The sequence below is a fragment of the Myotis davidii genome, unplaced genomic scaffold (assembly GCF_000327345.1).
Source record: "Myotis davidii unplaced genomic scaffold, ASM32734v1 scaffold909, whole genome shotgun sequence".
In the NCBI taxonomy this organism is placed as follows: domain Eukaryota; kingdom Metazoa; phylum Chordata; class Mammalia; order Chiroptera; family Vespertilionidae; genus Myotis; species Myotis davidii.
This window is the reverse complement of record NW_006299490.1, coordinates 409,109-420,146: the sequence shown is the minus strand read 5'-3', so window position 1 is coordinate 420,146 and position 11,038 is coordinate 409,109. Positions and strand designations below refer to the sequence as shown.

The 11,038-nt window shown below is 36.6% G+C and overlaps 1 protein-coding gene across 2 annotated transcripts in view; it reads left to right on the top strand.

Moving 5' to 3' along the window:
• KIF5B (kinesin family member 5B) overlaps positions 1-10,224 on the top strand; it is a 79,029-nt gene extending 68,805 nt beyond the window's left edge. For both annotated transcript variants that reach the window (XM_006775191.2, XM_015571425.1), the window contains 6 exons: positions 677-737; positions 852-923; positions 1,091-1,195; positions 4,835-5,051; positions 6,087-6,237; positions 9,620-10,224. In XM_006775191.2, the coding sequence (XP_006775254.1) occupies positions 677-737; positions 852-923; positions 1,091-1,195; positions 4,835-5,051; positions 6,087-6,217 (586 nt within the window). In that variant the 3' untranslated portion in view covers positions 6,218-6,237; positions 9,620-10,224. The remainder of the gene's footprint in view (positions 1-676; positions 738-851; positions 924-1,090; positions 1,196-4,834; positions 5,052-6,086; positions 6,238-9,619) is intronic.
• The last annotated feature ends 814 nt before the right edge of the window (positions 10,225-11,038 follow it).

The following is an 11,038-nucleotide window of genomic DNA, read 5'->3' as shown; positions in this document are numbered from 1 at the left end:
ATTCAAAAGTTTATAACGGTCTTTATTATCCATGAATGAGTGAGCTCATGTGGTATTTTTCCTTCATTGACTGGCTTACTTCACTTAAGAGAATAATTTTAAATAAAATATGTAGAATATTTTAATATCAATAATTTATTTTAAATTTTTTAAAAAAACTTATTGATATTCGAGAAAAACCTCGATTTGCTGTTCCACTTATTTATGCATTCATTCATTCTTGTGTATATGCCCTCACCAGGGATCAAACCCACAACCTTGGCTTATTGGGATGAGCTCTCACCAACTAAGCTAGGGTTACAGTAATTTATAATCTCTGTAATTACCAGTTAAATCAGAATTATCTCGAATAAAAGCAGTATGCTATATGTGACATATTCTAAAATATAAAAAGAGCCACTTTTTATTCTTTGGATTCTGCTACATTTTATTTTATCTCTTCCATTGCTATATAGGAGAATTTTCTTCTAATAATGGATTTAGAAGGATTTATAAAGCATTATAAAAATTTCTTTGAAAGATACAACATGAGTAAACTTTTAAAAATGAGTGTCTTCATTTATTTGAATTTAAAAATTTCTTTCAGATAAATAATTGCATCAGCCCTTGTGCTAAATAAAACTAGAATTTTATGGACTCAAAGGTGAAAATATATGTACATTCTTCCTCTGTCTAGGATTATGCAAGATAGACGAGAACAGGCAAGACAAGACTTGAAGGGTTTGGAAGAGACAGTGGTAAGAAAAACTTGAAAATAAATAGGATTGGGGAATGTTTAATGGATTTTTCCCCCATTGGTTATATTAAATTTGAAGTCTGAACTCCAAAAATACTGCTGTTCTTAATTCAAGGCAAAAGAACTTCAGACTTTACACAACCTGCGGAAGCTCTTTGTTCAGGATCTAGCCACCAGAGTTAAAAAGGTAACAAAACTGTACTGAGGTGTGGGCATTTGAATAAATGCTGTCTGTAGTGTGTAATTCTTTGCCTGCATAAGCAAAATGTTTTATGTTGTTATAACAACTTTTGTTTAGTTAGGATTGGGTTTTTTAAAAATTCGTTCATTATTAATCAGCCTTCTTTTCTTAAGAGTGCAGAGATCGATTCTGATGACACTGGAGGCAGTGCTGCTCAGAAGCAAAAAATCTCTTTTCTTGAAAATAATCTTGAACAACTCACTAAAGTCCATAAACAGGTAAAAAATATACATATTTTGTGATAGTTGCAAGAATTGAGAAGTGGCAATTTTTACATTGTTCATACTCGGAACCATTCCGTTATTGCTAACAATTTATAGGGTAGTTAATATTTTTAACAGTCCTCTATCAAAAATCCAATGAAAACCTTTTTGGGATTTCAAATCTGTCAGTTTTCTTAATTTATTCAAGGTAATTAAAATACCTCGGGTAGATAAGTCTTTGCAGCTGAAATAGAATTTTTTTTGGTTCTTTTACATTTAATGCCCCCGGTTCATGAGGCAGTTCTATTTTTTTTAAAGAAACATATTTTTATTGATTTCAAAGAGGAAGGGAGATGGGGGGAGAGAGAGAGGAACATCAATGATGACTGGGAATCATTGATTGTCTGCCTCCTGCATCCCCCCCATGGAGATCAAGCCCGCAACCCTGACATGTGCTCTGACCGAGAATTGAACCATTATCTCCTGGTTCACAGGTTGATGCTCAACCATTGAGCCATGCCGGCCAGGCCCGTTCATACTTTTTCAAAAGTACTGCTTACTTTTTCTTATTTTTAATTAGTTTGATACATGCTTTATTTACTTAAATTATTTCTTAGCATACTGAATTGTATATCTTTGCTGTTGTAAACTTGATGTTTACACTAGATGTTTGCACTAGAGTAAGGTTAAAGAAATTTTAGCCTTTTTTGCTTTCAAAAATATTAAGGACTTGCTAAAGTTGTGTGTTTTTGTGGGTCTAAAATTATATTCATTTCCACCAGATGAGTATCTTACTAAAGAAACCTAACACTATGTTCTAACTCATTGTTATTGCCTAAGAGGAAATAACGATCCACTCACACCCTAATTTAAGTGAAATTAAATCTGTGTGAGAAATATATGTGTACGATATATACGAATATATGAATTTCTTGCTTGTTGCTAAGCTAATTGGAAAACCTTAAAATTAAATTTCTAAAAAAATTCTCTTTTCTAAAGAGAAATTATGAATAGCATATTTTCTTCTTTTTTTTAAAATCCTTATTGTTAAGAGTATTACAAATAGCCCTCTTTTTCCCCCCATTGCCCTTCTCCACCTGATTCCCACCCAACCCCAGGTCTTCACCATCCTGTTGTCTGTGTCCAAAGATAATGCATGTATGCATATGAGATCTTTGTTTAATCTCTTCCCGCCCCCCTCACCCCTTTCCCTCTGAGAATCATCAGTCTGTTTCATTTCCATGCCTCTGATTCTATTTTATTCACCAGTTTATGCTGTTCATTAGGTTTCTTACTCATTTTCATTTTTAGATTCAATTGTTGATTGGTATGTATTTATTGCCATTTTATTGTTCATATTTTTTATCTTTTTCTCCTTTTTAAAGAATACCCTTCAACATTTCATATAATACTGGTTTGGTGGTGATAAACTCCTTTAGCTTTTTCTTGTTAGTGAAGCTCTTTCAGTTCTAAATGATAGCTTTGCTGGGTAATCTTGGTTGTAGGTCCTTGCTTTTCATCACTTTGAATATTTCTTGCGATTCCTTCTAGCCTGCATAGTTTCTGTAGAGAAATCAGCTGACAGTCCTATGGGCGCTCCCTTATAGGTAACTAACTGCTTTTCTCTTGCTTCTTTTAAGATTCTCTCTTTGTCTTTTGCCCTTGGCATTTTAATTGTGATGTGTCTTGGGTGGTCCTCTTTGGGTTCCCCTTGTTTGGGACTCTCTTTGCTTCCTGGACTTATAAGTCTATTTCCTTGACCAGGTAGGACAATTTTCTGTCATTATTTCTTCAAATAGATTCTCATTATCTTGATCTCTCTCTTCTCCTTGTGACACCCCATAATTTGATATGCTTGAAGTTGTCCCAGAAGCCCCTTACACTATCTTCATATTTTTTGGATTTTTTCTTTTTTTCTCTTCTTATTAGGTGTTTTTTGCTTCCTCATATTCTAAAACATAAATTTGATTCTTGGAATCCTCTGCTCTACTGTTGACTCCCTCAAATTATTCTTTTTTCAGGCAGTGTATGCTTAATTTCTGACTGGTCCTTTTCCATGTTTTTGGCATTCTCACTAATATCTTTGAAAGTCTTACTAAGTCCCTGGAAGGTCTCATGAAGATCCTTGAATAATTTTATAATCCTGATTTTGAACTTTGTGTCCAGTAGTTTGCTTTCTTCCATTTCTTTCATTTGTGACATGATTCTTTTGTCTCCTCATTTTGGCTACTTCCCTGTGTTTGTTTCTATATATTGGGTAGAGCAGCTATGTCATGTCTCCTGGAGTCAGTAGAGTGGCCTTGTGTAGTAAGTGTCCCATAGTGCCCAGCTGGTCCCTCTAGGAGAACTCCTGTGTGGACTGTGTGCTCAGTCTTGTAATTGAGTACTGTTGGTATCACTGGGAGAAATTGACCTCCAGACCAATTGGCTGTGAGGACCAGCAGCAACTATAGTGAAAGAGCTGCTGTGCAGGAAACATCCCTGTGGAGCAGGACTTGCTTCAGTAGGGCTATGGTACTCACTGAGTCTGCCCTTTGAGTGTGTCACTTATGGATGTATAGAGTATGGTCTGAAGCTGTCCATTGGGTGCACTGGCTCTCGGGCCTCCTGGGAGATGCAAAGTCACTCACTGCCCAGTGCCACCTGGCAGAAACTACAGAGAGATCTGTGGATGACTGCTATTTGTATTGGGCTTGGAAGTGCCCAGGTGAGGCCCAGCTGTGAAGCAAGATAGACTGGTGCTGGTGCCAGGTCTTGGGCCTTTTATTGATAAGTTTGGGGCACGCTGACACCAGCTGCAGCTTGTTTGAGAGATTTTAGCAAAGTCTGAAGCCTGAGCCAGGACAGCCCATTCATATTGAAAAGCTGCTGAAAACAGCTTGGGTGGGCTGCAAATTGGATGGGGTGGGGTCTCAGAATCATAGGGTGGAGAAAATAGTGTGCTCTAGGTTGATGGGGACTCAGATATGTTTGCCAGTCAGCCCTGGGACAGGGTAAGTTTCAGCATAGGAACAGTGACCCCTATGAGCACTTCTGTCTGGTAGAAAGCTGGCCCCAAGTTCCTGTCCCAATGCCAGACAATCCAGGTCAACCCCGTATTTGTCTATGTCCCCCAACGCCCTCTGACACTATAGCTCAGAGGAAGCAAGTCCGAGTATGTTCCTCTTGGGCCCTTTAAGAGGGATACATCGATCTCCGGCAGTCTGCATGTCCCTCAGCCACAATCCTAGTGGTTTTTACAACCTGAAGTTATAGGGACTTCTTTTCCCAACTCTGAGACCTTGGACTGGGGTCTGGTGTGGGGCTGGGACCCATTGCTCCTCATGGTGGTCCCGCAGGGACAATATCCCCTTGGGTTAAAAACAAAAAACAAAAAACAGCACAAATGGGTGTCAGACCAACCCGTTCTTAGCCTCTGCCCCTCGAGCAGTCTCAACATGCTTTCTTCTTTACTTCTCTAGTTGTAGGACTTCCATTCAGCCAGCTATCAGGCAGTTCTGAATGATGGTTCTGTATTTTAGTTATAATTTTGATGTGGTTGTGGGAGATGGCAAATACTGGCATTTACCTGCACTGCCATCTTGGTTCTCCTGAACTGCTTATTTTCTTAATCTTCTTATAGCTAGAATCCTAATCTTATTTATGTACCTTTAGTTGGTACGTGATAATGCAGATCTTCGCTGTGAACTTCCTAAGTTGGAAAAGCGACTGAGAGCCACAGCTGAGAGAGTGAAAGCTCTGGAGTCGGCACTGAAAGAAGCCAAAGAAAATGCATCTCGTGATCGCAAACGTTATCAGCAAGAAGTAGATCGTATAAAGGAAGCAGTCAGGTCAAAGAATATGGCCAGAAGAGGGCATTCTGCACAAATTGGTTAGTAGAACACATAAAAACTTTACGTGCTGTGTTGGTGGTATTTGTCTGTTTTTATTTTTTAACTTTCCAAAGAGTGGCATTGTTAGGAAAGCAGCATAGAGTTGAGTAATAACCACATAAAGTGAACAAGAAGATAAATAATAACTAGACACGCAAGCAAGAATGGTCAGGGGTAGGAAATAAACTATAGAGCAATGTTACTAAAGTAAAAGGAATGGCAAAAAAATAAGTCATGCTCCCCTAAAACTTACCCTAAATGCCTAGCCTTTGAAACCCCTTAAAATACAGTTTCCAGGGTATGCTCTCCTTCCTGAAAACTTTAGGGTAGACCCTCATCCCCAAGGTGACCTTCCCCCTTCCCCAAAGACATGCATCTTCTAAACTCTTAGGGACCCCATGAGGCTTACAACCAGGACAGCAATAGGCAGTTCATCCCAGGCAAACTCCCTGAGCCTGCGCCCAAAAGCCTCCTTTCCTCTCACTCCTTAGTGAGCCAAAGCAGCCCAGCCTGGGCTCATACCTCTACCTAGTTCTTCTCCTGTTATCCTAGGCCCGTGGTCGGCAAACTATGGCTCGAGAGCCACATGCGGCTCTTTGGCCCCTTGTGGCTCTTCCTAAGCCTTAGGAGTACCCTAATTAAGTTAATAACAATATACCTACCTATATAGTTTAAGTTTAAAAAATTTGGCTCTCAAAAGAAATTTCAATCGTTGTACTGTTGATATTTGGCTCTGTTGACTAATGAGTTTGCCGACCACTGTCCTAGGCCCTTCCTTGTTTCACTGTCCCTAGCTTTAATAAAAATACTCTAAAATGAAAACAAAAGTCATCAGCAGTATTTCATGCTTTAATATAACAATTGATGTGCGAAAAAGATGTAACTAAAAAGTGAGAGAAAGGAATTTAATGAGAGGGAAAAAAGAGAAAAACAAAACACAAGAATTTGTGGTAAGTAAAGACAAGAGACCTAAAAAATAGTTACAGGCATGTTTTAAGATTTATTCTAAAGCCAGTTTTTGGTTTTTATATTAGCTAAACCTATTCGTCCTGGGCAACATCCAGCAGCTTCTCCAACTCATCCAAGTGCAATTCGTGGAGGAGGTGCATTTACTCAGAACAGCCAGCCTGTGGTAATACGAGGTGGAGGGGGCAAACAAGTATAAGCACGACACATTACCTACAGGTTTGTAGTTCATATCTTGCTTTTGAATTATAACTGTAAATGGAAATGTTCAACCATTGATTGTTAAACATTTTTTTAGATTCTCTCATTATTCTCATGATTTATTTATTTTTATATGTTTTATTAATTCTGAAAGAAATAGAGGGAGAGAAACACGGATGTGAGCTTAAAACATCAGTTAGCTGCCTCCTGCATACTGCCTCCTGCAATGTGCCCTGACTGGGAATTGAACCATGACTTCTTGTTCATAGGTCAACCACTGAGCCATGCCAGCTGGGCCAAATTTGTGTTCCTAACATAGCACTGGATCACTTAAAAAAGATACTGCTATTAACTGTTTTCTTTTATTGGATATATAATTTAAGTGTGTTAATTTTTTCCATACTTGAAATTTTTCCAAAATTCAAATTTCTATATATGAAATTCAAAGTATGATTATCTTTTTTACACCACCTCATCTTTTAGATTATTTTCAGAAGATTCCCAAAAATAGAATTTTAAGAAAATGTGAACATTTTTAAGGCTCTTGAAAGATTATACCAAGTTGCATTTTAGCCAAGGATACTGTCCATTTTGTTGCATCTTTGCAGGATTGAGTATTAATAATTTTCAAGCTTCTGACGTGATAAACCAACAGAAGCATTTCGTTGGTTGATTAATGAAATTGGATTTTTTTTTCCTATATTTATTGCCCACTAGTATTTTCTTTCTTATGAGTTATTTCTGTGTCCTTTTCCATTTACTTATTGAAAGTGATTTTTCAAACAGATGTGTGAGTTCTTATACTTTTTTGTTTGTTTTTAACTATGTAAGTAATACTTGTTACTTGTAGGGGACTAAAGACTATTACAAAGTAGAAAGAAATATCTCTAGAGATAACACCCAGTATATTGTGTTTATCTTTCTAGAGCTTTATTTCATAAGTTTTAAATTAAAAGGTTTAAATTGTTGATGAATATTTAATATCATACTATTCCTGTTTTACATATGCTACTTTGTAACCTGCTTCTTTATCTTAGTAATATATTCTGAACGTTTTTTTTTCTACAACTTGATTAGTTAATAGCTGTTTGATATTTCATCATATGGAGGGAACTCAGATTTTAATTCTTTAGGAAGTCCTGGATATGTAGTTGTTTTGGAAACTAAAAGTATTAGATAATTATTAGGCTTAACTTGTTTCTGACGAATATTAAAATCTTTATTTTTATCTTGTTTATACTTTCACATTTTATGTAACATTGGCTCTCAATTTGAATGGAGAATTAAGCAATATTCTGGAGGATTCACATTAAAATTTAATATAATTTTTTGTCCACACCGTATAGGATTTTTAAGATAGTGAAAAGAGCTTGGATGTTGAAGTTCTGAGTTTGAATCCTGACTTTTCAACTTACATGAACTTCAAGTTACTTTTTAAATAATTTCTTTCTCATTTTGACTCCTTTTAAAATTTGTTAACATAAAATAAATTATGCATTCATGACCTGCTTAATGTATCTTTAAATCATAACATTTTTCTTCATAGCCACAATGTTATCACCAAAATATTATTAATCATCTAGCCACTAAAAATATTTTTAATATTACCTAACACCAATCTATATTCAGATACCTCAATTTTTTAAAATTCTCTAGACAAACCAGTGATTTCCAACTTCTTTCATCCCATGGCACACATTAAACTAATTACTAAAATTCTTTGGCACACCAAAGAATCTATTTTTTGCCAATCTGATAAAAAAAAATAGGTATAATTTTGATTCATTCACACCAGATGGCTATTGCTGTTTTGGTTGTTGTCACTTACTAGTTTGATAATATAAGGGAAAAGAGTTCAGTGCCCCTGACTAAAGAGTGATTGCCTGCTTTAAAAATTGCCATGCAGGAGGCATCTGATCTATGTTTCTCTTTCATCAATGTTTCTACCTCTCTCCCTGCCTCTCTAAAAATCAATAAAAACATATTTTAAAAAACACAACAAGAGTTAAGTTCATATAGCATCTTAGCAACATTATAATGAAACAGTGTTGAAAAAATATTATTCAAGGTCCTGCTATATTTGAGCTCCTTTATTAGTAAAATCGAAGTCATTCTTAAGAATTATACAAGTTAAAGTGTAATTACCTACAGGTACTTTTCTAGAAGTGAGAGGTGGGCAAGGAGCCTTTTAAAGCACAAATATAGATGAAAGTTTATCCTTTTTTTGATACTGTGCTCAGATTAAAATTCATATGTAAACTTTGAACTCTAATCTCCTTAGCAGAGAAGATAGACCAAGGCCTTTGTTAAATATAGCTAGGTTTTAGCTTGAAAGTAGAGTGCTAATAAGGCAGTTTAACATATGAGTGAGGTAGCTAATGTGAAGTAAATATAAAAGTATAAAGTTTACAGGCTTGTCTCATTGTTGATCCAAAAATAATAGTTCTTACTTTTTTTTTGTTTGTTTTTTTAACTCTTAAACCATGATTGGGACACATAGGATTTACTTAAGTGATAAATGACTGGGAAATTAAAAACTTTTGTAGAGAAATTTTTTAATGTTTTTTTTTTAATATATTTTATTGATTTTTTACAGAGAGGAAGGGAGAGAGATAGAAAGTTAGAAACATCGATGAGAGAGAGACATCGATCAGCTGCCTCCTGCACATCCCCCACTGGGGATGCGCCCGCAACCCAGGCACATGCCCCCGACCGGAATCGAACCCGGGACCCTTCAGTCCGCAGGCCGACGCTCTATCCACTGAGCCAAACCGGTTTCGGCTTTTAATGTTTTAATTATCAAGAAAAACATTTTAAAACACTGGATTTATTTTAGGGAATTATGGCAGTGTATTAATATTACTGATACCTTTACTACCCAATTTTATATGGCTGGTCTTCTACCTTATATAATACTTTGAAAGTTGAGTTTTTCTTTTAAACACATAGGTAAGTAGTATGGACCGTATCCCTGTCCTTCTCTTCTTTTTTCTTTTTTTTTTTTAATAGCTTCCATGTATATAACATTTCTTGTTAAAGGTCCTTAGCTTAAGAAGGTCACTGACACTGTCTACACCTTTCCATCTTCTTTTTAAAAAATATGTAATTCATGCATCAGCTCACGCATAGCTCTCTTAGGAATAATAAAAACGAAGGGTGGGGTGACCTTTTTTTAAACATTGTACTGCTCGTAAGTAGCTCTACTTTTGAAATAGAAGAGAAGAAATCAAATCATTTAAGGTTGCCATTTTTTAAAAATGTTGTGGAATGTGGTCATAGCTACTGGCCAAAGTGTTTTTAAACTATTCGTATATTTTATCTACTTTGTTTATTTCATGATTATCTCAAACACAAGTTTTATGCGAATAAAAATATTTCTTTTGTTTTCTCCCATTTTCAGGTGTTGTGAGTAGTTGAAGTATGAAGAAGACATAATATCAAGCAGAGTCATTCAGTAACTATAACATTTACCCCTGGGAATTATAGAATTACAGCAATTTTAAATGTATAAATTATACCTGGCCTATACAGCTGTTTTCTGCCTACTTTTCTTGTAAACTCTGCTGCTTCCCAACAAAACTTAGAGTGCAATTTTGGCTTCTTAGGAGGGAAAAATGACAGTTTTCAACTGTGGCCCTATTTATTACACAATTTGTCTTTTGTGTCTTGCATTTAGTCTTCACTGTGCCAATCTAACTGTATCATAGGATTATGCTTTTTGTACTTGTTTCTTTATGTGTGGTTTTAATCTCAAATTACTTAGCTGCTGTTACTTTTCTTTTTTTTCTTATTAAAGTGTCTTCCTTATTTTAGGGGAAAATGTAAACACATTTAGATTAAACTTCTTAAATTTTACCACTTACAACACTACATGCCCACACAATATGTCAGGTCAATACTACAAATGATTTCAGAGTCAAATTTATTTGTATCTTTTCTGATGTTTGCTTCTAAAAACTACTGTTTGAGCACTGAAACCATAAAACTGTCTAAGTAGTCATTTGAGACTGAGTAAGGCTACTTAATTGTTATTTCATGAAATTCCTGTTGCTGAATTTTCTTGAATAGAAATATTTTACAATATCAAAAACAAATCTCAGTTTGCAAAAGAGTTTGGAGACGGAATTATATTTGCCTTTTTTTCAGTTCTATTATCAACATAGCTTGATGGAATGAACATTTCCTGCTTCAGATTTCGGAGAATCCACAGCCTGGGGATCGGCCATGGCCCAACACCCTGAGGCCACAGACAAGTGCGTGTGGCGCCACAGTTGCAGCCCAGCATCCCAGGATGTACAAGCCTGATGCTACCCAGCAAGCCTGAACCTGGGCCCCTTACAACTATCCCACTGATTTTGATGGGGCTCACCTGGCCCCACCACCATGATCTGACTCTCCTGTATGCACCAGCTAGCCATCACTACCCAGCATGCCTGACTTAGTGCCCCTTGGACAACCATCCTTACATCCTTGCACCAGGCCACACTGTCATTACCTGGCGCCCCCGGAAGACCCAACCCTGCTGTGCCCCAACACCCCTGGTGGACCTGCCGCTGTGACCTAACATGCCTGATCTGGTGCACTAGAAGACTGGACTTACTAAATGGGGAGACAAAGAAATAATCCCCAAGAAAAGGAGGAATCAACACAAGGAACTAAATGAAATGGAGGCAATTTATCAGATACAGAGGTCAAGGTAATAGCCTGATGCTACCCAGTGAGCCTGAACCTGTGCCCCTGACAGCTATCCCACTGACTTTGATGGGGCTCACAAATTAAAACTTCAAGCAACTTAATGAGAACTATAAGGAACTCAGCA